General features: G+C 49.7%; 1 protein-coding gene across 1 annotated transcript in view; it reads right to left on the bottom strand.

Moving 5' to 3' along the window:
• PIGQ (phosphatidylinositol glycan anchor biosynthesis class Q) overlaps positions 1-23,437 on the bottom strand; it is a 35,338-nt gene extending 11,901 nt beyond the window's left edge. The window contains exons 1-7 of the mRNA XM_084216389.1: positions 23,426-23,437; positions 19,681-20,371; positions 13,962-14,093; positions 12,333-12,453; positions 5,852-5,978; positions 4,543-4,696; positions 1,844-1,955 (exon numbers count right to left, since the gene is read on the bottom strand). Of these exons, the coding sequence (XP_084072515.1) occupies positions 1,844-1,955; positions 4,543-4,696; positions 5,852-5,978; positions 12,333-12,453; positions 13,962-14,093; positions 19,681-20,345 (1,311 nt within the window). The 5' untranslated portion in view covers positions 20,346-20,371; positions 23,426-23,437. The remainder of the gene's footprint in view (positions 1-1,843; positions 1,956-4,542; positions 4,697-5,851; positions 5,979-12,332; positions 12,454-13,961; positions 14,094-19,680; positions 20,372-23,425) is intronic.
• Positions 23,438-25,778: the final 2,341 nt, after the last annotated feature.

The raw sequence follows: 25,778 nt of genomic DNA, 5'->3' as shown, positions 1-25,778 counted from the left end.
TAATGCTGTTACCTTGGATATTTTCAGTATTCCTCCTCTCACTGGGCCTTCTTCAAAACTCCTCATTATGGGTGTACATTTGGAAAGATAAAAGCTGGATCCTGACAGCACTTTTCCTTTACAGACAACATTGAAGATTTCCCATTTCAGGCCAGCTTCCTTAGGAAACTAGACTTAAGTGATCTTGCAATTTTTCCACTCTCCGTCCCCAAAAGTTTTAGAGCCACTGATCAGATTTTACCAGAAAAAATGTGGAAAATAACAAAGAAGTGATAATTTGAATGGGAATTCTGGAAAGAACTGAGAAGTACTATTGTTCCTCCTTGTTTTAGCAAGCACCTGGCAGAATTATTTGTGATAAACATTCCCAGCAGCAACTGGGAGCTTCCAGCCACAGGAATTCTGCCTCTTGCTCAGTGGGAAGGTGGGAGAGAAGCTGGAGTTGGGGAGCAATATTTAGAGGATGCAGGAGAATAATCCCTAAGGAAGGAGGTGTCATTAGCTCCACTGCCCACAGAAAAAGTTATTTTTATTCTGGGCCAGCGTAGGTTGGCGTAGGTCTAAATAATTCCAAGTGGGAGAATTCAGATTTATACCAAACAGGGACCTGACTCTTCTATTTCCAGTCACCACTTCCAGCTCAGAGAGGCCACAGGAGCACAGGGCACTGCAACCTCTGCAAAAAGGGACCACGGCTGCAGGATATCATGAAAGAAAACAACCCAGCAGCCACAGCCCAGAGGTGGATCAGCATCATAGCTTTAGGGATGTAACCAGGAACAGATCACAACCCAATCCATTCTCCTCACAGCAGTTGTTTCTCCCTTCTCCTGTCATTCCACTGCAGTTGTTTAAACCTCCAAAAGTCTGTTAAGGTCTGCTTTGAATGTCTCTTCCTACCCGGCCAGCGACACAATTCCCACTGGTCTCCAGAGCAGCAGGATGAAGCCTCAAGTGCCAAACCAATTCTCCTCAAAGTGCACAGGGAGTGAGCCTTGATGCAATCCTGGCACGGAGGCTTTTAATCACCAAAGAAACAGAAAAGCAGCTCTCAGCTGTGGTGCAAGAAGCTCAAGGTTATCTGTTGTAATAGAAAGAGGAGCTGACCCTGCAAGTTTCCAAATATTATTGTATTATTTCAGTGATGTTTGCAGCTGCTGGCCTGCAGCAGTCCAGGCTCTGTTGGACTTTTGCATGGCATTTCAGAAATTAAAAAGAGCTTACAGCACTTCACAAAGAACTGCCTCTGCCTGAGTGAGAGTGTGTGGGCCAGGCTCCAGCACAACGTGAATGAAACGGGGCCTTTTAATAGAAACGCTGCCACGGCTGTTACTGTGGCAACACTGCTGGGCACCACATTTCCAACTGCCTCCATCCCTCCCCCATTCCCACTGCAGGCTCTGAGCTCCTGGCATCTGCAGCACCCACCGCAGCTCAGCCCGCAGGGTGCCTGGCATGTGCTCAGGGCAGGGAAGGGGAAAGGGAAGGAATGGGATGGGATGCTGGAGAGCAGGGATAGAGTGCAGGGAAGGGAAGGGGTGCAGGGCAGGGAAGAGGCACTGCAGGGAAGGGGAGGGGTGCAGAGAATGGAAGTGGTATAGGGAAGTGGTAAGGAAGGGGTGTTGGAGGGCAGGGAAGGAGTCCTCGGCAATGAAGGGGTGCTGCAGAGCAGTCAAGGAGCGCTGTAAGGCAGCAGAAGCGCCATGGGCTCAGAGTGTGGAGGTATGTCCTTGTTCTGGGCACCACAAAGGCTCCTGTGTCCGTGTCCCAGTATCAGTCAGAGCACGAGGGAGGGCATCACCAAGGGCAGTGCCCTGGGGTGTCCCCAGGGCTGTGGCACTACCTGGTCCAGGTCATAGGAGCAGGAATCCACTCGCTGCCGCAGCACGTTCCATTTCTTGCCCCGGAACAGGCGCCACAGAGAGGACAGGCCGTAGATCTTCAGGCAGTAGAGCCTGAGCAAAGAGAAGACTCTGCAGCACAGCTGGCAGCTCCCAGCTCCAGCACCACCCAGCTGTCACCAGCACAGCCCCACGCCCACTCACCCACCTGCAGAGCCAGGGGTGGCAAAAGAAATACGCTGGGAATGGTGCAGATTAATACTCAGGGCTCAGCCAACCCTGTCTGAGCTGGTCCCTGGCACGGGGGCTGCTGCAGCCAGCTCTGGGCCACTGCAGGGCAATGGCCAGGCCATGCCCTGGAGCTGCAGCAATCACCAGCCTCATGGCAACACCTTCCCTGCAGCAACAGGGTGCTAAGGCCCTGGCACAGGGTGCCCAGAGAAGCTGTGGCTGCCCCTGGATCCCCAGAAGTGGCCAAGACCAGGATGGATGGGACTTGGAGCAGCCTGGGGTAGTGGAAGGTGTCCCTGCCACGGCAGGAGATGAGCTTTAAGGCCCCTTCCAACCCAAACCATTCCATGATTCTATGAGAAGAACCAGCAATCCTATTTCCCCAAGGTCACCTGTATCTCCCCAGTTCAGATCTGTTCCTTCCCCTGCCTTCAGACCCTTCCAGACAGGGCTGGCCAAGGTGTTGCCCCACACCTGAGTCAATGCAAGGCAATTGTGCCTCTGCAGCAGAGATACAAGGGAGAGGAGTGGAGCCCCTGAAGCTTCCCTAGTAGCCCACAGACCTAAAAATCCTTAAGAGTGGGAAGACACCAGTGAAATGCCTGGTGCCCCTACTGCATCCCTTCCTTTCAGAACTTGGTGCTATGAGACTTGGAGCTACTTCCCTCACAGAAAAATGCCAACAGTGAGGGAAACTTGCGGTGACGAGGGGTGGGTAACAGACACCTCTTTATGGAATAACAGCAAGGAAGAAAGAGCCCTTGGGATGGAGAGGAGGCACAAAGTGCCCTGGGCAGCAGTGCCAACATACAGGGATGTAAAGAAAGGGTACGTGGCCGATGTGTGGGGCACAACAGAGTCTGAGAAAGCCTGAGCTACAAAAGCCAGACCGGCAAACCAGGCTAGCTAAGGTGTGGAGGCTGCTCAGATTTCACAGCAGCAATGTGAAAGCAGAGGCAAGGAGTCTCATCCAAGAGGAGAATCTGGTTTGAGGAACACCAACTGCTTCAAGGAACTGGCAGGGTGCCTCCAGACTGGCAGGCACAGCTTGGTGCACTAATCCCTAGGCAGGAGGGAGCCCAGGACAACTCCTCCAGGTTCTGGCACACACCTTCCCATGGCTCTGACTAAGGCCACACTCTCCCTGCACCCCCTGACATGACACCCAGTGGGTGTTGCTGCAGTGGCACCTGCCCCACCTGCCCTGCTGCCTGCACACACATGCCTGCCCTCGTTTCACTCTGTGGTTTGCTCCACAAGAGGATCTCAGGCTTCACCAGCACCTGAACCAGCAAATTCTTCCTCCTGCCAGCTGCAGGAATTCAAGGGGCTGTGCTGGCTGTGGGTGACTGCTGACTCTTCCTGGCTCTCCATGGGGACAGCACACAGCTGTACACTCTGTACTTCTGACAAACACAAGACAGGTAGGCTGGGTCCCTGCAGCTCCAGGGAAGAGCAATCAGCTGACAAAATGCTTTTCCTACTTCCCACTACCACTCTGCACAACCAGGATGAGCAAGGCCATTCCTCTCAGACCCACACAGAAATTCCAGTAATTAGAGGTGTTGGGAAGAGACCTCCCACTGCTGACATTACTGATTCTGGGTATAAGACCTATGCTCACAACAAACCTGGCTCATAAATCAGGTCTCAATATTTCCAACCATTCCCTAAACTACCCATATCTAAAGATTTACTATTTCTTGTGCTGTTTCCTATGCAAAGTCTGAGGAGGGACGATGGCCATTCTGTATTTATAAGGCAAAAGGTCCTGTATCTCTTCTATCCCATCTCCCTGGCAAGCACATCCTGTGGCCTGTAGGACTCCTTGGTGCAGCACAAGTTAGAGGAGAGCAGGAACAGAGCACAGTGATGGGCACCTCTTTCAGAGGAAGCCAAATATGCCCCAGATGTGCCCCAAAGCCCCCTGCACTCCCCCTACTCATTCAGAGCCTCTGCCCAGCTCTGTCTCAGGCCACAGGATGCTCCAGACAATGACACCAGGATATTGTCACAGACCCCCTGTAATCCCAAACCTGCCACCTGTGCTCCACAGTGCAGGCAAGGACCTCTGAAGCAGGGCAGAGACAGGGATTTTGGGGCTTCTCCTAAACTGCAGGGGTTCCCCTCTCCTCCTCCTCTTCTCCAGTACCCTCCAAATCTCTAGCAGGGTGCAATGGAGAAGAGTACTACGAGGCTGGATCAAAGGGATGGGGTGAGCTGCTTTCTTGCGCTCTGCCTGTCATGTAGTTTCATTTTTCCAGGTCACTACCACAACAGATATCTAAATGGAGGAGAAATGAGACATGGCTCGCTTGCACTACTGTGGCCATCACTTCTACAGGCTTAAAAGACTGCAAGAAATTACTGTGGGTTAAACTGTGAATTCAGGAGAACTACACCAGGACTGAATGCTTCACCACAGCCTGAGGGGTTTCCAAACAAAGCCCAGAGAGGGAGGGGGACTCACCTGGCCCCATAGACATAGAAGCAGTAGATGTGGAAGGTCAGGAGAGCGATGATGTCGGAGAGGATGCAGAGAGCCACGGTCAGGCCCAGGCAGGCTGACAGCCCCACGTACCACAGGATCATCTCAATGAAGGGGGACAGCAGGTGGATGTAACCTGGTGGACATGGCAGAGGGTCAGTGTTTGACTGGCTCATCTCCCTCTAGACCCTCTCAAAAGGCTGATTCCCCTCGCCCTAGAACACTGCTCCAGAAATCAGAGCCATGACAACACGGAAGTGGAGCTGGAAAACTCCTTTAGATGCCATCTTCTCTTTAGGAGGGCCAACAAAAACTCTCCTTCTGCCCCAGTTTCTGCCCCAAGGTGGGGCAGCACTGGGAGGATGGGGAGGAGTGTGCACAGCTTGAACACAGCAGTCACCTTTCTCCACATGGGATTTCATGGAATTAGCATGGCATGGTTTGGGTTGCAAGGCACCTTAAAGATAATTTAGCGCCACCCCCCCTGCCATGGGCAGGGACACTTTCCACCAGACCAGGTTGTTTCAATCCCTACCCAATCTGGCCTTGAACACTTTCAGGGATGTCACATTTGATTGTCTACGTTTGTGTCCAGGTTCTTAAGTACATTTTTAACTGCACACATCAACATTTACTGCAACCATTCCTGTTTTTCTGCTCTTCCCACAAAAGCCACCTCATATGGCTTTTATAAAATAAAGCAGTATGGACAGTCTCTTTCATCACCAGAGTGGGGCAAAGCCACAGAAACAAGAGCATACTTGACTGGTGAGCAAAGCAAATCAGCAAAATAACTATGGAGTTCATGCCCATCATGCCTGTACTCCTCCATCAAGGATAACAAGAGTGTTTTATTTCGAGGAAGAAACTGAGATAATAAAATTGCACTAAGCTGAAGTTGGTGATAGCACAGGGCTGGCATTTGCATCCTCGCATATTTCTCATCCCTTTCCCAAGAGCTGCCTCTCCACATGGCAAAGACCACAAAACCCTACAAAAGACCTCACAGCAGTGCCTTCCCTTGGACACTCACCACCAGTGACACCAAGGAACAAAGCCCCAGCAGCTTCTTGCTTCTTGCAGAGCATCAATACCAGCACTTTATTTAATATGCATGAATTCCTTGTGTGGGAATCCAACTTTGGCTTCAGTTCCCACAGCAGGAAGACTCCCAGACAAGTCTGTACTTGCAGAAGTGCATTTTGATTCATTACTCACCTCTAGGCAAACATTAAACACTCAGAGGGAAGAGATGAAAAGGGAGGCTGGAAAGTTAAACAATTTCACTTACTGATCCAAAGATGGATGTGATAAAGGAAGAAGCGGCCCAAGACTTGATCCAAGGCTCGGTTCATTTTCAGTCCAGCTGGTGCTCCCATCAGCCACTGGAGCAGGTCCTGCAGCTCTTCAGCCACGTGCTGCAAACACAAGGAAGCCAGGCCATGGAGAGAAAAGACTGCAATCACAGTGAACAGGGCCAGTGCCCTGTAACTGCTGCCCCCCTCAAGTATTTCACCACAGCCTTCAAACCAATGCAAAAAATCCAAACAACTGCTTTACAGACAACTACCTAATTCAGAAATGCACTTTTATTAACTCCTTACTGAATCAAACACAACAGCTGAGAGGAACCTGAATTGCTTCAGTGGTCTCTGTGCTGGGACCACAGAACTATGTCACCTCTGGCCACCTCTGGAAGGCTTGCACAGTGGGATTTCTTGGGATAATTTCTTGGGATTCTGGAAATAGATGGCAAATGCTGGTGGACAAATCCACTTCTGGGGACAGTCAGATGAGAAGTCAGAGCTGAGTTTGGGGAAGGCTGTTAGGATTTTAAAAGGGGGAAAGATGGCAGTGCACTAATGGGCAAAAGAGAGTTAATTTTTATAAACAATCTGTGTTTGTTTAGAGCAGGGTAAAAAACACAATTGCATAAATGTATTTCATGCACAGACTCTCTTGATACTTTGTGGTGTACTAGACAACATACCTGACCTTGCCTATCACTCTCTGCAGGCTTCATGGGTACTCATGGCATCCCAGCAAAAAAGCAGCCTTGGAATCACTTAAGAAAAACACTAATGGAGGTCCTCCTCACATCACTGAATCAGAAAATCATTATGCTTGGAAAAGCCCTCTAACATCAAGTCCTATGAACCTAATACTGCCAGGTACACCACTAACTTACATCCCCAATTGCCACACCCACATGGCTTTTTGACACTTCCAGTGACTCCACCACTGTCCTGGGCAACCTGTGACAGTGCCTGACCACCCTCTTCATAAAGGAATTTTCCCAATATCCAATTTAAACCTCCCCTGATGCAACTTGAAGCTGTTTCCCCTTGTCCTGTCCCTTGTTCCCTGGCTGTCCCCTCCTGTCAGGAGTTGTGCAGAGCCATAAGGTCCCCCCTGAGCCTCCTTCTCTCCAGGCTGAGCCCCTTTCCCAGCTACTCCTGATGCTCCAGCCCCTTCCCCAGCTCCGTTCCCTTCCCTGGACCTGCTCCAGGCCCATGTGCTGTCACTTCACTGCTGCAGAAAAAGCCAAACCCCAGCTCTGGGCTTTTTCTTCCCTACCTCAAATGTGCGCTCCAGACCCTTCACTGAGGGCTGTTATTCACTTTTTTCTGGTGATTTCAGCCCAGGCTGGTGTTATTTATTGATTTTCTCTCTCCACTCCACTACTCCACACTCCCCTTACAGTTGGGTGATTTTTCTACTCAGAACTTCACACCTGCCCTGCTCCCTTGAGCTGAAACCATTGCTGAGCACCAGTTACCAAGCTCTGAGATGAGGGAGCTGATAACCTTCAGCAAACGGGTGGGGAAAATATCTGGAAGAAGTGACCTTTTACACTGTCACACATGGACAGAGATTGTGAGGAAAAGCCCTCTTTCTCCAAAAATTCCACTTACAGCCTACACAAGTGAAGGGCACTGAAAACTGCCCATGTGCAGAACCACCAAGCCACACTCCCTAAAGCTGCTGCACTGTACCTACTTTCCTTATCATTCACATGTACAGCTTCCCTATGGAAAAAATATTTCCAAGGAACAGCTCCATTTTCTTTATTAACCAACAGATCCTGGCAAAATGAGTTTGTAAACACTTACTTTTAGTGCAGTGGCAAAATTAATGGTTCCATTTTCAACTTCTCCAAAAGCCTTGTCTTTCTATTCCCCTCCTTTTCCACCTGTCTCACTGCAAGTCAGGACTGATTGGATCCCATGGAGCTCACCTCTGTGGCTGAGAAGCGTTTGCTGCTTTATAAATAGACTGGTTTTAATATTTAAAGTGTTGGATTGGTAACTTAGAAAAAGCATTTGGGGATTTTAATGAAATATTTAAATGCTTGAAAGCAGTCCTTCAGCAAGGCTGAGTTTTAGCAGGGAGTATTTCTGGAGGCTGCCAGTCCCAGAGGTGCTGCTAAACCCTGACAGGGGCACGTAGCCCTGGGAAGGTGCCCTACATTGCTGTTATTTAGCTGGGCAAGGCATCTCAAAACAGAGTCCTGGAGCATAACCTTGCAGGTTGTTTTCCAGACAGATATTTTAGGACTGATCAATAGTAAGCAGAATCTGGAAAGGTGACGGTGAGTCCGATTCTCCTCCTGCAGTCATGAATACTGAATGTGGGCATATTAATAAATCAGATACAGTGGTTTGGAAGTGTTTCATAACAGGGTACTGGGACATGACCAAACTGGAGAGAGACTGGTGCTAACGAGGGTTAGATGAGCTCACTGTGGAAATATTCTCTTTCCTGTCATGCTCTTCTTCCTAGTTTCCATGTGCAGAGGACTAATGCTGATGTGACATGGCTGGAGAAGGACACACAGGGCACTGGGATGCTCCAGGGAATGGAGCTGGGGAAGGGTCAGGAGCACCAGGAGCAGCTGAGGGAGCTGGGAAGGGGCTCAGCCTGGAGAAAAGGAGGCTCAGGGGAGACCTTGTGGCTCTGCACAACTCCTGACAGGAGGGGACAGCCCGGGGGGGTCGGGCTCTGCTCCCAGGGAACAGGGACAGGACAAGAGGAAATGGCCTCAAGTTGCAGTAGCAGAGGTTTACACTGGATATTGAGAACATTTCTTCACTGAAAGGGTGGTCAGGCACTGACACAGCTGCCTGGGGCAGTGGTGGAGTCCCCATCACTGGGGGCCCTTGTGGACAGGGGTTAGTGGTGAACACAGTGGTGCTGGGCTGATGATTGGACTTGGTGATCCTAAAGGTCTTTTCCAGCTTTAAGGGTTCTATGTGGTGCAAGTCAGAGCATGCAGATCCAAAGCTGTCCCTATCAGACACACCTGCCCTGTGTCTGTTGCAGGTGGTTGGGGCTCTAAGATACACTACTTTATAAATTAACATCTAAAAATATTTTTCAGGAAGCACTCTCTCTGCTTGCTTTGTTTATGGATCAGTGGAACAAGACTGACTAGGAGCATACATCCAATTACCTCCAAGTCCCAGTAAAGCTTTTGCAGGCACAATCTATGATAAATATGTAACTGTTTCAAACAGATTGCAACCTAGGAAAAAGAGACATCAGCAAGGATAAAAGAGATAAAGGGGGAAAGAAAAAGGAGATGGTTTATAAGCAGTTCTGTTTAAAACCAGTGCAGAGCTTTGAGTCAGGTATTTCTGAAAGAAGGCCGTCTTGTGGAAGGTAAAAGCAAGGACAACCATTGGGAAGCCTGGTGGGATCAAGAGAAGGAGGAAGGTAGGAGTTGTGAGGGCACCTACAGAGAGAAGATTATTCAAGTTTTCCATTTTTGGATTTGAAAGCCTGCTTCAAAAATCAGTCTTTCCTAACAGCTCCTTGCCAGTTACTCCCTGGGTGTCTCTGAATCACATCTGCCTCACTGAGTGACAAAAGCAGCTTGTTATTACAGCAGGCACAGTACAGCTCACCACGCTGGAAAAGTGGGAGCTGCACTCAGTGATGTCTTGTGCAGCATCAACGATTGCCACCCAAGTGCTGATTTGAGATCCATTTTATCAGAGGATAACAAGGGATGGCCAGGGAACACAGCTTGAATTCCTGGCAGCAGGCTGAGTTTGTGACCCTGGCAGTGCTGAGAGTCAAAATCACCCACCTGTACTGTTTCCTTCCAGAGAAATGTTGGTTGGAAAGAGCCCAAGCACTGTATCCAGGGCCCACACAGCTGGGATTTTGTCAATGTTAATATCAATCAATCAAACCAGTAAGGTTACGTGTTATATAAGGGTAGTCTGTCAATATTAAAATCAATAAGGTTAAAGTGAGGTTATTTATATAGCTTTATTATACATAAAAATCTTATTATAATAGCAACACAGAATATCCTGAGTGGGAAGGGACCTGCAGGGATCATCCAGTCCAGCTCCTGGCCCTGCACAGACCCCCCAACAATCCCACCCTGGGCATCCTTGAGATTGTTGTCCAAACACTCCTGGAGCTCTGGCAGCCTCGGGGCTGTGCCCATTCCCTGGGGAGCCTGGGCAGTGCCCAGCACCCTCTGGGCAAATGAGATACCCAATGTTCTATTTACCAACAAACACACAGATGTAGGGTCAATGCTATCAGCATATCTGGGCACAGCTCAAAGCAGAAGAGTTTTAGGGAAGGAACAGGAGCTCTCTGCACACAGGGAATGCTGAGTTACTGAACTTGGCAGCACACAAGCACTTGAGAAAGCCCAGTGATGGGAATAATGCAGACCAGATGGACACTCAGCAGCAGAGAGGAAACCTACTGCTGAATGGCTGAGGGGAGATTTTGCTGTCATACTGGAAAAGAAGTGGTGCTGGCTTGCACACCACATGCTGAAGTCATTGGTATATTTTGGGATCACTCAGATCTGCATTTTTTAAGGCCTGCACATAATGCATATAAATCAATGCCCAGCAAAGGGAGTAAAAAGACTCCAAACGATTTTATGTCCACAATCTCATATGCCTGAAAGAAGAAAGTAAGGCTGGAAAAAAGAAGAGTTGTGAATGGCCTGCACTGATAAGCCCGGAAAAACAGGGAAGAAAGGCATTGACTGGTTATCAGCCCCCCCAGACATGGAGGAGTCAGCACTTCCAGGAATGAAAGCAAACAGCTCCTGGTGATAGCCAGGTAACAGAGTCCACACATGGAGGAGGAGACTTGGTGAAGATAGCTGTCACTACGATGCAAAAGTTGACTGACATATGAGCTAAATTACTGAAAGAGGAACAAACAAGCAACTCCCACAAGAAAGCCTGTCCAGGACAGGTGCTGGGGTTGGACACACCTTGAGCACGGAGAGTGTCCATCTGCCAAAGACACTGGGCAGATGGAATCCCTCCCAGAGCCACCTGTGCAACCAGGAAAGCAGCCAAAGCCACTTCCCTGCAGACTTGTTAAGAAATCAGATTTCTGAGAGCTGGGCACTTCCAGTAATCCCAAAGGGAAAGCTCTAGAGAACTTAAACTTCTCCAGCTGAAATATCTGTAAGGGAAAAGATGTAGGAATAAGGCTTAGAAGAGTATTTGCAGTGTATAGCTCAAACACAAGACCAAGTGTTCTGCAACAAATGTGGTTCTCCCTACCCACCACCACTGCTGAGTACCTACAGCACACATGCTGTCCTTAAAAGTTTGACTATGAAAGATAAGAAAACCAGCAACAGTCCTGATCCACAGCTATGCTGGACAATCCATACATGCTTTCTGCAAGTCCAGCATGTACAAGAATGATCAGAGACCTTGCAATAATTAAGGAGTATGACATGGACCATCGTCAAGGGAAATGTGAGGTCTTCCCAGGAAATGCAGAAGTAGGAAAAAAAAAAAAAACCACTGCTGGTATTCTCTGATCAAAATCAAATTCTTCTCAACCAATAAGCTGGAGAAAGAGCAGAGAGAAGACATTCTCCAGCTGCTAGAAAGAACCCAATGGAAAGACCCATGCAGAAATGAAAGAAAAGTGGGCAGAGAAAGGATTAGGCTGTGCAGCTGCATGGCAGGGCTCAAAACTGGCTGCACATGTAATCCCAAGACACAGAAGCTCTTGAAAGAGAGCTGACCTCAGATTAGTGGTCTGGTCTCCAGCCTCTGAAGTATATTGTATGTTCCTTACTGCTACTAAACAGATACACTGGAGCTCTGCACCTAAAATGAACCACCAAAAGAGCAGGACAGTGTGAGTCTGCTGATATTGAGGGATGTCAGTGGGCAAGAGGAGTTATGTTAAAGAAAATCACAACACATAGCCAGGTTTTCCTAGTTTGGCCATATCTCAGAGCTCTTAGGCAGGATTTCAGGTGTTTGTACCCTGACCAGCAAAGCCTTTGGACTTACCCATGAAACTCCTTCCACAAGCACAGCTGCACTGCTTATCATATTTGCCTTTCCAGCAGTTTATCAGACTCAACCCAGGTTACAGCGTTTTTTTCACCATGAACAACCCATATAGCAAGAAACTAAGGACACTTTCTGTAGACTACAGAAAAAAATAAAATAAAAGCACTATGGCTCCATAACCACCCAACCTGCAGCTGCAGAGCTCTGTCCAAGCCATAATTGTTCCTTTAGAAGCTTGAGGAGTTCTCCCATAAACATCTAATTACTATTCACAGCACATGCAAAGCAGAGCTGAGTTTCTTTCAAGCAGCCCCAACAGGCTTGATTTGAAGATTTCACTGTTCTTGAGGAGATCTAATTTGCATGACTTCAGACAGGTCTCTCTGAAAGCTTGTGTGTGAGGCATTGCCTCCTTAACAAGCAACCCAGAGCAGGTGAAAGGGGATCAGATTTGGCCAGACTTACGTCAGCCACAGGGATGAGGGTGTCAGCAAGGTGACCAATGCGGTTCTTCCTGTACAGCCACGACATCAGCAGTATCCCCAGGGCCACATCAATCAGCAGAGACACAAAGATGTTGGCTTTCCTGCAGGCAGGGTAAAGAGAAACAGAGTTAAAGGAAGGACAGTGTTTAATGTTTCAATGACAGTTGTTGGCTTCGTTTATGTAGCACCTTTAATGTCCCAGGGACACCAGGACAACTCACTGAAGAACAACAATTTTCACTTCCATTGGTGTGCTGCTCCTTCTGCAGAAGGATGGGAGAGGTTTGTTCAGCCTGGAGAAGGGAAGACTGAGGGGAGACATCCCAGCTGTGTACAGCTCTCTCCTGAGGAGCAGCTCCGATCTGTGACGGGGACAGGACCAAAGGAACAGCTGGAGCTGTGCCAGGGGAGGGTCAGGTTGGATTTCAGGAAAAGGCTGTGCCCCCAGAGGGTGCTGGCACTGCCCAGGCTCCCCAGGGAAAGGGCACGGCCCCAAGGCTGGACAACATTCTCAGGGATGCCCAGGGTGGGATTGTTGGGGTGTCTGTGCAGGGCCAGGAGCTGGGCTGGATGACCCCTGCAGGTCCCTTCCCACTCAGGATATTCTGTGATTCCATGATTCTAAACTCAGAGTCATTCAGGGCCTGCCACACCACAAAACCTTTCTTAGTAGGGAGCAAAGAGGGGATTGAAACTACAAAGAGGAATGTTAGACAGAAAGGTATATACACACTCAGGGGGGATTTACCAATTACCAGTACCAAGGGCAGCAGCACTTGGCACATCCACACTGAGATCAGACGGCTTTCCCAGACAAGGCAATAAATAGTGGTTTTGGGTTCAGAGACAAACTCACAAGGGCTGCTGGGCTGCCCCTTCCTTACTAGAGCTTCTGAATGGAATTCCATGACGTGAGTTATTCAGGAATCAGAAAGAACAATCACAGTTACTTTTTGGCCTTCAAATCTGTTAATCTATTTTAAGTGTTCCCTGGGAGTCTACTACTGCAGGATCAGAGAACCACACAGAACGAGACTGGCTGTGGAAGAGCTGTAGGGCATCCAATATCTGTCTCAGATCTCTGCTCTGTTCCTCTCACTGTGCTCCATGTTTGCTTTTTCTCTTACACTTTGTTACTGTTCTAACAAGTAAGTGGAGTCTCCAGTCTGCAGTTTCTGCACAAAAAGTTTCCCCAAAAGAGTGGGTGAAAAAGGGGAGCATTTAAACTTTCTGTCCTTATGGAAAGAGCCACTGAACACTGATGGATGGCCGTGGTTGTGAAAGCAATGAGGCTGTGGGAGTAGTGACAGCAAAGCACTCACACATGGGTGCAGTACAAGCTTTTGGGGTGCAATATCCCAGTTGCCTTTCCTGAGCTAGGGAAAAAGGCAGGTATCTGGCAAAAGGCATGATTAACACATAAAAATACAAATATATATGCATATGAATACAGAGCAGAGTAGAGACATGCAAACTAGCAGGGAATAGAGCAACATGATAGGGTGCAGTGAGGACCTAATACTGTCCAGGCATGGGATAGATGGTTTGGGTTCTCCACAGGAGACAGGAATAGAGCCAAGACACACCTAACTTTACATGTACTCCATACCTCATCAGCTGATTTTGGTTTTGAGCCTTCTTGCTGCTGCTGATGACCTGGAGGTGCTGCAGGCGATGTCCCAGCTGCTCACAGGTTGAGAGTTTGCTCCACAAGAAAGACAAAGGCCAAAACTTCAGCACCCTGCAGAAACACATGGGAATGTCTCCTCTTGCCTTTGCCATGTAGCAGGCAGGCCAGCATCCAACATCCGTGCAAAACAGTCAGTGTGAAGTTAAGGTTGGGCAGCCAGAGCTGGTGATTTGATATTAATGACTCTCTGAAAGGTTAACAGAATTAAGGCAGCCTTGCTAGACCAAGACATGCAGACAAGCCAAGCTCTCGTTTGCACTCTGTCAAACCAAGTCTCACTCTTCTAAGGAAGCCACAAAGCAATCCTGATCCCAACCTCTGCTTTTGGATACATCACTGGGCTTGCACAATGCTCCAGTCTCCAGGAGAGCAGAGTCAAGTTGTGTTCAGTGCAACAATTCAACCTGGTGTAACTGCTGCACAAACCCCAGTGTTACAAATCACGGATGGTGGAATGGGTTGGGTTGGAAGGGACCTTAAAGCTCATCTCATTCCAGCCCTCTGCCACAGGAGGGACACCTCCCACTATCCCAGGCTGCTCCAAGCCCTGTCCAGCCTGGCCTTGGACAATTCCAGGGATCCAGGTGCAGTCTCAGCTGCTCTGGGCACCCTGTGCCAGGGCCTCCCCCCTCACAAGGAACAATTCCTTCCCAATATCCCATCTAACCCTGCCCTCTGGAAGTGAGAAGCCATTCCCTGTGTCCTGTCCCTCCATCTCTTGTTCAAAGTCCCTCTCTAGCTCTCCTGGAGCCCCTTTAGGCACTGGAAGGGACTCTAAGGTCCTCCCAGGGCCTTCAGCTCTCCAGGTGAACCCCTCCAGCTCTCCCAGCCTGGCTCCAGAGCAGAGGTGATCACAAGTCTCTGTGGTGTAAGCCTAGTATAACAAACAGCGGTGCCCTCCATGCAGTTTATGTCCCTTCCCTTCCCCCCTCCTTTTCTTTTCTCTTCTACTTGATTCTTCTCTTTTTTTTTTTTTCCCGTTATTACTTCCAAATTCTTTTTTCAGGGTCTTCACTTCTACCTTCTCTCCACTGCCTTGCAGTGACCAGCATTACGTAGATAACCAACATCTAGCATTTAATTAGGTTTCAAAGTTAACATCCACATTAGGCCTGTAGGGGAGAAAACAGTCACAAGGTTCTTTTCTTATGACTCAGAAGAAAAGTACAAAATGATGCTCAATTATTTTGGGGAGTTAATTTTATTACCACACAACCTATAAAGCAAGGACAGTTGGTGATTTGTGCAGGCTGGAGTGACACAGTACTGGGGGCAGGCTGGTCACAGAATCCACAGCAACACAAGGCACCAGGTTTGGTTTGGGGGATAAATTCTGATGTGGACATAATTTGGATCACTTCTCTCCTGTACACAAGAGCACACTCTACCAGCCAGTGCAGTTGTTGCACTATTTTCACGGCGTTTTACAGTTTTTTGTTACAGGTCCAGGAATCCATGGTCACTTTTAGCCACTTCATCTACTCTCCTGTGCTGCTTTGGCGTGGTTTTTCAGGTTATATTCATTTCGCACAATACCATTATTCCTTGTATCCTGCTTCACTCTGGGAATTGCACAGCTGCTTGGATGACTACTGAGCATGGCCTGGAGATGGATATCCCTGCAAACTGTGCGTGCCTTCCACGGATTTCACCGGGAGCATGCCAGCCCAAGCCCAGCAGCAGATGCCTCCATGACTGGCCAGGATGGGCACACTGAGGTGCCCACTGCTTATTTATACAATTCACACCAATCACAAAGGTACGGTTCCTCCAAACCCTGCTCAGTTCCCTGGGGCTGCTGTCCCTTTCCTCCCTGCACCCTCCCGAACCCTTTGAACCCCACTTTGTGCATCATTTGTCAGCTGAAGGACCAGAATGTTGAAGTCCCCCTCTTCCCCCTCCCTCCCCATTCAAATTTCAAACACATTGGGTTTGAAACACACGCAGTGTACTGTGAATCATTCTTAATTTGAGGTCTCCAAGTTACTCAGCTCTGCGCTACAGCCTCCCACCTTGGAGACAAATGAATGCACTGTTCCTCAGCTGACTTGTCAGGAGGAGGGAGCTGAGGCGGTGGAGAAAAGAGCACCGTGCAGGGGAGGGAGAGGGGGTGACTGCTCTGGCCACTGATCACACACACCTGGGCTCACAGATTCACCAAGACACCAGAGCAGATGAGTTTTCCCTTCCAATTATGCCCCAGCTCAGTGGTTACAAACTCTGGTGTGGCAAAACTTGACTAGAGCAGAGAATTGCACTTGAAATGTAAAGAAGGGGAAGGAGGAACGCTCTACCTGTGGGATTATGTACAGATGGCTGAAGGTGAAGAATTATGGGTCAAACACCAGCTGCCAGACCCTGTCAGCTCAGGCACAAAGCAGCAGCTCTGGGGACTGTGCTACACTACACACTCACTGGGTGATAGTCCCATCCTCTCTCAGCAGTGGCTGTCTCTCACTGTCCATGGCTGCTCCTCAAGCTCGAGGCAGACAGCCCCTGGCTCACCCCTAGTGTGACACCCCCAGCCAAGAGAAAGGACAGGCTGCTGTTGTCTGCCTGAGGAATGTCTTGCACAAGTGGGAATGATTCCCAAAGCATCCTCATCCCCAGAGCACCAAAACATTGTGCAGCCTGCAATGGTTCAGCTCCTCAACTGGACACCATGGGGCCAAAAACACATCACAGGCATGTCCTTGTCTGAGCTACAACTGACTCTCTTTTCACTCACCACCACAAGCACAACCTCTATTCCACTCACATACTTTCTTTGGAAAGAAAATACATACACATACTTATTGAAATAAAAATACAAACATACTGCAAAAAGCTGAATAGAGCAGCTGCAAGATGTGCTATGGGAACTCTCCTCTCCGTGAGGACTGAGGAAGAAAGCAAAAAAATATTCCTTGCGTGGTCTCCTACCCCTTTGCACATCGACTGTGCATTGCCAGAAATACTCCCACATGTTTACAACACAGTATACAGAACCATTTTCAGAACTTCAATGGAAAACCAACCTGATAAAAAAACCCAACAAAAATCCAGAGATGTTGTGTCATTGCATTATCTAAGCAGCAGGAGATCTTTGGGGTATTTCCAAATATATGGAATTTTTGCAATAAATTAACATAGCCTCCATAAGTAAGTCTTGATTTTCCAATTCAGTTTTTTCCCAAGAGTGAGAGGGGAATTTTCAGATATCAGATGAAAAGCAATCTTTCCGAATCTGGATCACATGCAAATATTAAGCTCCATTAATCAGAACTCCTGCGTGTTTTCTTGCTCCTTGCTAGAAACTGCAGGAGCAGTGCCTCCCTTTGGATGAGGAATTGGAGGTGTTTATGAACAGACTTTTTAAAAAATGACCACATGGAATTTATTCCTCAAGACTAAAACATCCTAACGTCTCCAAGAGCAGAGACCTTCAGGGATAATGGAATGCTGCCCCCAAGTTCCTCTGCAGCAGAATCGCAATGGCCACCCCTTAGCACACGGTGGTGCTGAAGAAATGCCTTAATTCAGGATGTGCAAGACTTGGGAATACGGGGTGAGCTTGGAGGGATGGCAGTGACTCACTCCCTGAGATTTCCAACACTGCTGTCCTGCTTCTCCTGTGCAAATACACAACAGGGGCATATCCAAAAATCCCCAAACCTCCTCAGCCTGAGAGGACGTTGCTGATCTCCTTCTTTAGCCTTTCAAAGCTGACTATCCCTTAACATCACAAAAAACAGATAGAAAGAAGTCCTGTGATTTCTTTCCTGTGACTGTGAGAAAAAAACCAGTAAATCTTATTTTATGGGATGTCCTGTCCCAGTATGGGGAGGAGGGGACTGGAAGGATATCTGCACGTGACATCTTGAACCCTCCCTGCCTCGAGTGTGTTGGCATGAAGGAGGTTGTACCACACATCATGTGGTACAAAATGGAACCAAATTCCTTTAAATGACTTAGAAGGTCAAGCAGGAGACTTGTCATAAAGCCAGGTACTAATCTCTGTTCTCCAAGACTGATGTTTTAAAACACAAAGGAGGTAAGTAAATATAAAGTTGATAGTGTGGGTGAATAAAACAAAGGAGAGAGAAAGCTCTGCCTCCCAAGGCTAAGGACAGGCTCAGTGTTTGTGCACAGCAAGCCCTGCATTCTGCCTGCTGCCAGGTACAGCTGCCTGCTGCTCCACCTCCAAACATCCATCCTGGCCCTAGGAAAAGCTGAAGTCAGAATTCCTGAGACGTTGGGTAGCAGCTATCTGGGCCCAACCTGCCAGCTGAGCTTAAGCTCCCAACTTGTGTTTAGACTGCAGACTGTGACTGGATGCCAACAAGGCTTGAGCTTAACCTGACTCCAAGCCTGGCCTGAATCCTGGCACCAGCTGAGGTGGGACCAAGTGACACCAAATGTCTGTGCAGAAAAGAATCATCTTGTCTGTTGGTGGTGGCACACAGACAGAAAAAGGACCTTTGGAGCTGACTCCAAATCTTCTGCCCAACCACAAAGTTGTGACTTAATCACCATTAAAAACCAGTAACACACAGTATCTACAGAGCAGTCCCAGGACACAGGGGTCCTTGATGATATCAGGTCTGAATCTCAATCTCTTCCAATGATCCAAAACTGGACGGTTTTTCCTTTGTGTCCCCGACTGTGTAACCCAACTGCTCAGAAAATCTTTGCATAGGAAGAGTTTCACTGTAATTCTTTAAAAACTGTATCACACAACTGGAAACCTGTTAAATACCTCCATTCCTTTAGGCTGTACTTAAAAAGATTTATCCATGAATACAGTAGTAGCTGTTATCAAAATTTCATCAATTACAGTGTCTTCTTGCAGCTTAGAACCAGAACTGCACTCTCCTCTCTGTCACCTCTCCAGGCAGCTGCAGTGGTGGAATCACCATCCCTGCAAGACATGTGGCACTTGGAAACATGGGTTAGTGGTGGACTTGGCAGTGCTGGGTTAATGGCTGGACTCAATGATCTTAGAGGGCCTTTCCAAGGTAAATCACTCCATGATTTTACATTTCTTCCCTGCAAATCTGCTCAGAATTAGCTTTCAGTCCAAGCACTTGCCACATGTTACATTTGGAGCATCCTATTCAGGCTCAGTTGTGAGAACAGGATTTCACCAAGGATTCAGGCAGAGCAGCAATCCCTCTAAACTTCTCTTAAGTGCCAAGGTTGCAGCACCACAGTCTCTTGGAGAGAGGATGGATTTAGAAACAGTATTTGCTGATGTTTCACAGCTGCAGAGGGAGTCACAGCAAACAGGGAGGAGGGTGTCCCCAGCTATGGAGACTAAGGACAGCCTCGTGTCATTCTGTCAGCCATAGAATAGCTGGAAATCCACTGTTTCAGCTGTGATGAAACTGAAGCAGGGCTGAACTATCCCTGCTGCAAATGGGGAGGACATTAATGCCTCCCCAGAAGGCCACCCAGCTCTATTAAGAGCTCTGAGGGAGCCTTTGGCCTTGTGTTTTCCTGTTGGAGTGCAGCACCAACAGGACCTCTTGCAGCAGCCTGTTTCCAACAGAACAATTTTGTATCACATTTCTCACTGGGGTTGAGCAACTGTCCTGCAATGCCTAAACACAAATTACATTTCCAGGCAAAACAAGCTGGGTGATGTCACATCACCTACCTGCTCCTGCAGATCCCAGAGAGCAGTGAGAGCAGGAATGTCAGCAGCATGCAGGCAGGCACAGAGGCCTGCTTCAGCAGCTCCACGATGATACTGGCCTCCACCCCATCCGACTGCCAGTGGGTCAGCTTGATGGGCCCCTCGTCGTACCTGTCTGTCATGAACAGGACCTGACTCCTGGCCACTGTGTCAAAGATGGCCGAGAGCTTTGAGGCATCCTCTGCCCTCTGGCCAGCTGTGTCCAAAGGGGGGTGCAGATGGGAAAGCATGACCTTGCGCTGGTCATAGTACACCAAGATGATTTCTTCCTCCTGAGGGTTCTTACAGTGTTTCTGAAGGATAGAACAGCTCCAGAATTTGCTGTCTCCCTCTTTGCTTATCTGGATCCATGGCTCATGGCAGAATATGGTCCCAAGGTCTTCCAAGAACTCACTGAGACTCTCTTCTTTCTCCTGTTTGCTATTGCTCCATGAGCCCAGCACAGAAACACTGACTTTAGTCACGCGCTGAACTTCCCCAAGGTACTGCTTCACCTGGACAGGGATGAAGGGGAAGTGCACCACAGCAAGGATGACAGCAGAGTTCTGCTCGGAGATCCAGCGGCCGATCAAAATGCCGCTGTCCGCTGAGGAGCAGCACGATGGAAAGAACACCTTCAGTACCATGGCAGTGACCCTGCAGGGACGTACACCTGCCAATAAACACAAAAATTCAACGTGAGGATGGTGAGTGAACGCAAGGAAAATCCGAGCTGGCCAAAGCCACCACAGAGGAGAACTAAGCATGTTCGAAAACACTAAGCCCAACCACTTGAGTAATGACATTAGTGACAGCCAAGAGCCATACACATTCAGGAGGTTCTGATGATCTGCAGTCTTTGAAATGAGGGAAGGTGAGCCTGGAGTTTCCCAGTAAAGCCCTTCTCCCAGTCCTGGAAAGGTCTTTCATGATGGTACACAGATAAACACAGCCGGTCAGACCAGCCAAGATCTGGCATTCACCCAGCCTTAGATCTTGGATCCCACACTGGATGTGCTGGAGCACCTCCTAGAGAAGGGACTACATCACAGCTCACCATGGTGCCTCTGGGAGTATTTCCTGCTGCTACCAGCAATCAAACACTGGTTCATGCTATACAGTCTCTTTTACCACCTTACAAGCCAGACCTCTGCAGCAAACTCACAGAACAACCTTGATCCCATCACTCAGCTCCTCCTGCCTCACTCCTCTCATCTGGAAACTGAGATGATAATTTTGTCAGAAGGGACTACAGTGATTAATTGAAGTAGTTTTAATTTATTAGATTCAACAGCCTAAAAAATGAGAAGCACCTCTACTTTATCAGTGCTCTTTAGTGCTTTTCTCCTCATCATTAAGAACACATCTCAGTAGCCTTGGGAGACTTTTCCAGAGAGGAGCTTTGAGGCAGTTGACAGTGTCTCTTTAAATAAGGTGGAGGTTTCTAACAGGAATATAATTGCAGTAAGGAGGGCGCTGGCGCAGAACAGGCAGCATCCGGCGCCCGCTGTCCTTTCCTGTCCTTCAGTGCTGTGTTAGGGATGTGGAACTCCACAGGCCCCCGAGGCTGCTCCTCTGCAAGGGACCAGTCAGTTGGAAAGGGAACACAGAGGGTATTTACAGCATGGAGAAAGGATGCACAGCGGGAAGGGCCTGGTGGCTTTTTCCTCTCCCTTAGGAGAGGAGAGCTGGGCCAGTAAAGCTCAGCACCTGGGAATTTCCTACAGCACCCAGAGATGGAGGAGCAGTTATAGGGAGTGATTAACCTCCGGGGTTAATCACTCACAGTGGGGTAATCTGGGGAGTTGTGGACTCCCCATTCCTGGAGATGTCCAAGGCCAGGTTGGACGGGGCTTAGAGCAACCTGGGACAGTGGAAGGCATCCCTGCCATGGCAGGGGTGGGATGAGATGGTCTGTAAGGTCCCTTCCATGTCAAACCATTCTATGATCCATGACTCTTCTGAGATCCTGCTTCCTCACAGACTCCAGGTCTCTGACGTTACCCCTCAGGTCAAAGAGGGAGAAATGAATCCCTCTGTGGCCTCCAGATCTTGCTGGGTGTTGGAGGATCTCTGGAGCAGCAAGGGCCAGTGCTGGGTGTGTTCAGGACCTGCAAACACTGTGCTTCCAGCACCACACTGCCAACAAAATCCCTCAGGAGAGGGAAGTCTTGAGATATACTTTGCAGTTTTGCAGTAAAATTGAATATTCAGTCCAAGGAAAAATATCAAAGACAGCCGAATGATGTTTTTCCCATTGAAAGAGGAAGAGCTGTTGTGAGCATTGCTGCAAGGGACTCTCAGTGTCTATGCACAGCTGTCCTTAAAGGTCTGTCCATCCACTGGACATTTCAGAGGAATTGTCAACTGACTCTTCATACACACACTTATTTTTCACTGAGATGGTTTTTAAAGATAGCCTCAATCCTCTGGGAAAACTCATGGAGCAGAAACACTTGTCATCCTTATCTTCTCTAGCTTGTGAATTCCTCTTCTTACATCTTCCCTAACTTTTAAAATTAACATAGTTTTATGCACGCAACTCCTCTGGCTATAGCTCAGGTCAAACCATCTGCCCTTTGGCTGCTTGAGACATGGCAGAGAAGATTCTGATATGATTTTCAGGCTGTACAAAATATCTTGATAGTTGAAAACCTGGCTGATCAACTATTGTTATGTTAATGTTCTCATACTCCCAAATCCACGACTTGTCATGCATCCACCTCATTCATTTCAACAGACTGAAATATCAAATGTCATCACAGTCAACTGCTTCACTGCTGCTAATTTTAACGGAAAAATCTTACCAATGCCCATGCAGTCCCTGTTCATCAAGTGCCTAAAATCTCTGAGATCCACCTATTTCTGCTGAAAACATCCACCTTTCCCTGAGAGCACCAATACAATGATCTCAGATCACCAAAACAAACAAAATAAACACCACCTAAAACGTGTTAATGCAACCAACAAATGAATACAGGACTCCAGGGCTGATTAATTCCAGAACTTTTGTTGGAAAAGCAAAGGTGAATGGTGGGATGTGGTCACAGTCTCACCCCAGAGGCTGTCCTTTGGCCACAGGGTGCCCAGGGGGAATGATGCCACAGCAGACCCTCACCTGAGCATCCCACGATCCTTGCAGGGGGGTTAGGGTTAGCATCTAAAGAATCACAGAACCGTGGAATTGTAAAGGTTGGAAAAGCCCTCTAAGACCACCAAGTCCAGTCATTCCTCAGCACCACCACCACTAAACCATGCCCCCAAGTGCCACACGCACACGGCTTTTTGAACACTTCCAGGGCTGGCATTCCACCACTGCCCCAGGCAGCCTGTGACAGCGACTGAGCATGCTTTGCGTGAAGAAATTTCCCCATCTATCCCATCTATATACAAATTAAACCTCTCCTGGCACAACTTAAAGCCATTTCCCCTTGTCCTGTCCCTGTTCCCTGGGAGCAGAGCCCGACTCCCCCCCGGTTGTCCCCTCCTGTCAGGAGTTGTGCAGAGCCACAAGGTCCCCCCTGAGCCTCCTTTTCTCCAGGCTGAGCCCCTTTCCCAGCTCCCTCAGCCCCTCCTGCTGCTCCAGCCCCTTCCCAGCTCTGTGCCCTTCCCTGGACACGCTCCAGCCCCTCAGTGTTGCGAGGGGCCCGGCGCTGCCCCCGGCCCGGCGGGGGCTCCCCGGTACCCGCGCAGGCCCCGCGCCCGGTCCGGCCCGCCCCGCTCCTACCGCCCGCTCCGCTCCGCCGCTTCCGCCCGCCGTTGCTGGGAGACGCCGCTGCCGCCGGGCCGTGCAGCGGGACGGGCCCGGCCGGCGCCGCCACCCGCCGCCCGCGTTCCGCGGTGCTCCGGCTCCCCGCTCCCCGCTCCCGGCCTGCCGGGCCCCGCCGGCCCCGCTCCCGGCAGCGCCGCTCCCCAGGCTCGTTCCGGCGCCTTCCCGCGGGCCCCGAGAGCGGCAGGGCCGCCTGAGGCGCGCGATAAGGAGCGGCAGTGTCCCCCGCCTGCCCTGCCACCGCCCGCCTGGAGCGGGGCCAGGGGCTCGGCTGTGCTCACGGGACACTGATGGCTCCATCCCCACAGGCCAGGCGCTGTGCTGATGGGACCCTCTTGACCCCCATCTTGACCGCCTCAGTGGAGCCTGGCCCAGCAGAGACCCACGGGTGCCCACAGGTGCCCAAGAGCTTTGTCCTGGATCCGGCAGTGGGCTTGGGCCAGTGAGCTTGGGAAGATGCTGGGCAGCATGAGACGGTCTCACATGGAAAGGGAGAGCAGGTGCAGAAGTGGGGGTGGGCTAGATAAAAGGGTTGGGGTTTTATTTTAGTTGTTGGATGCCACAGAATTGGAAATAAGATGGGGGAGATTAGCTCAGCTTCCTGGGACTGGACAGGCTGATGTCGCCATTCCTGCAGACCGTGCAGCCCCACTCCCTGCTTGCCTCACTCTGCAGGGAGAGGGCTCCTGGAGGGCCCCGCGGGGTGTCTGCTGTGTTCAGTGCCTGTTCCAGGGCCAGCAGGGAGCAAGGCCTTCTCCAGGGATCATTTGGGATGAAAGGCACTCACTTGGGTCTGGGACATCGGCAGAGACTGAGAAATCGTTAAGCTGCGTGGCCACACGTAGGGCTGGAGCGGGGAGAGGAAAACGCCCATCCCTGTGCCGGCACACCCTGCCCGCCTTCCCCTGGCCCCTGCCGATAAAGGCGGCAGACGTGGCTCTGGGCCCTTCTCTCCAGAGGACAACAGGGCAGCTCCTGCCCCAGGATGTGGGGCAGTGTGAGGAGTTGCATGATTCCATATGAAATCGACTCCATGTAGTGGTTGTTGCTTCCCTGTAGAGGTCAGGAATGCAGCACAGAAGAAGTTACCTGCATCTTACCCTTTTCCTGAAGTCTGCTGCAGACCCAGTGTGCTGTTCTCTGATTGCAAAACCCTCCCTAACAGCCTGGGAATGAATTAGGACAGACCAGTTGGCTCAATCATGCCAGGCTGGACAGGGCTTGAAGCAACCTGATTTAGTGGAAGATGTCCCTAGTTATGGCAGGGTGTAAATCTAGGTGATCTTTAAGGACCCAATCCAAACCATTGTGTGATTCCATGATTCTGTGATAGAACATGGACTTCTAGCATGGCCTTACCCCTCTGGTCATGCTCTGGCATCAGGAAGATGGAACCATGGCACACCAACATCACATGGAGAGAAGAGAAATATTTATGTCAGCTTTGGAAAACACACAGGGAGTCAAGGGTGTGGTGATAACAAGTTTGCTGAGCCACCAATGCAAGGCCAATTCTGAGTAGCTGGGTCATGCTTTACATTCTCTGGTGGGTCCAGAGCTGGTGTAATCCTGGAGAAGCTGGGGGCCATCAGGTAGTCAGGTCTGGGGCAATGTTGCATCCCTAGAAATGTCCAAGGCCAGGCTGGACAGGGCTTGAAGCAACCTGGGATAGTGGAAGGTGTCCCTGTCATGAAATGGTCTTTACAGTCCCTCCCGACCCAAACCATTCCATGGTTCCATGAATCTGTGAGAGCAGTGGAGCTCTCAGCGCACCAACAGATGCACAGCTCAGCGGGGCTGCAGGGGAACCACCCCCCCTCCCCACCTGTGTGTTTGGTTGGGATCAGTCCATGATGCCCCAGCGTTGGTGGGTCTGTATGGGGGCCTCACACAGTACTTAAAGACTTTGACACAGTTCTCCACTGTGTCTGCCACAAAGAGGTGCCCAGAGGAGGAGCAAGCCATGCCAGCGGGCCTCCGCAGCCCTGTGGACACCAGGCAGACGGGATCTCCATGCTCTGGGAACAAGTGGACTGTACGGCGCTGCTCGTCCGCCACCAGGATGCTGCCATCCGTGTCCACGCAGACCCCAGCAGGGTTGCCAAACTGGTGTCCATATTTGCTGCTGAGGGAGCAGAGGAACTTACAGCTGCTCATGAAGACCTTGACATCTCCACACTCCTCACTCACCACAAAGCCTCCACCGGGCACCGGGCTGACGTAGCGAGGTCCCTGCAGATTCGGGACAGTGTGGACATTGAGTGTCCTGAAGGCACGGTCCAGAGCAAAGCTGTGCACTTGGCCTTGTGCA

Source organism: Fringilla coelebs (assembly GCF_963513975.1).
Source record: "Fringilla coelebs genome assembly, chromosome: 16".
NCBI classification, from domain to species: domain Eukaryota; kingdom Metazoa; phylum Chordata; class Aves; order Passeriformes; family Fringillidae; genus Fringilla; species Fringilla coelebs.
Note: the sequence above shows the minus strand (reverse complement) of the source record. Positions and strands in the feature narration are given on the sequence as shown.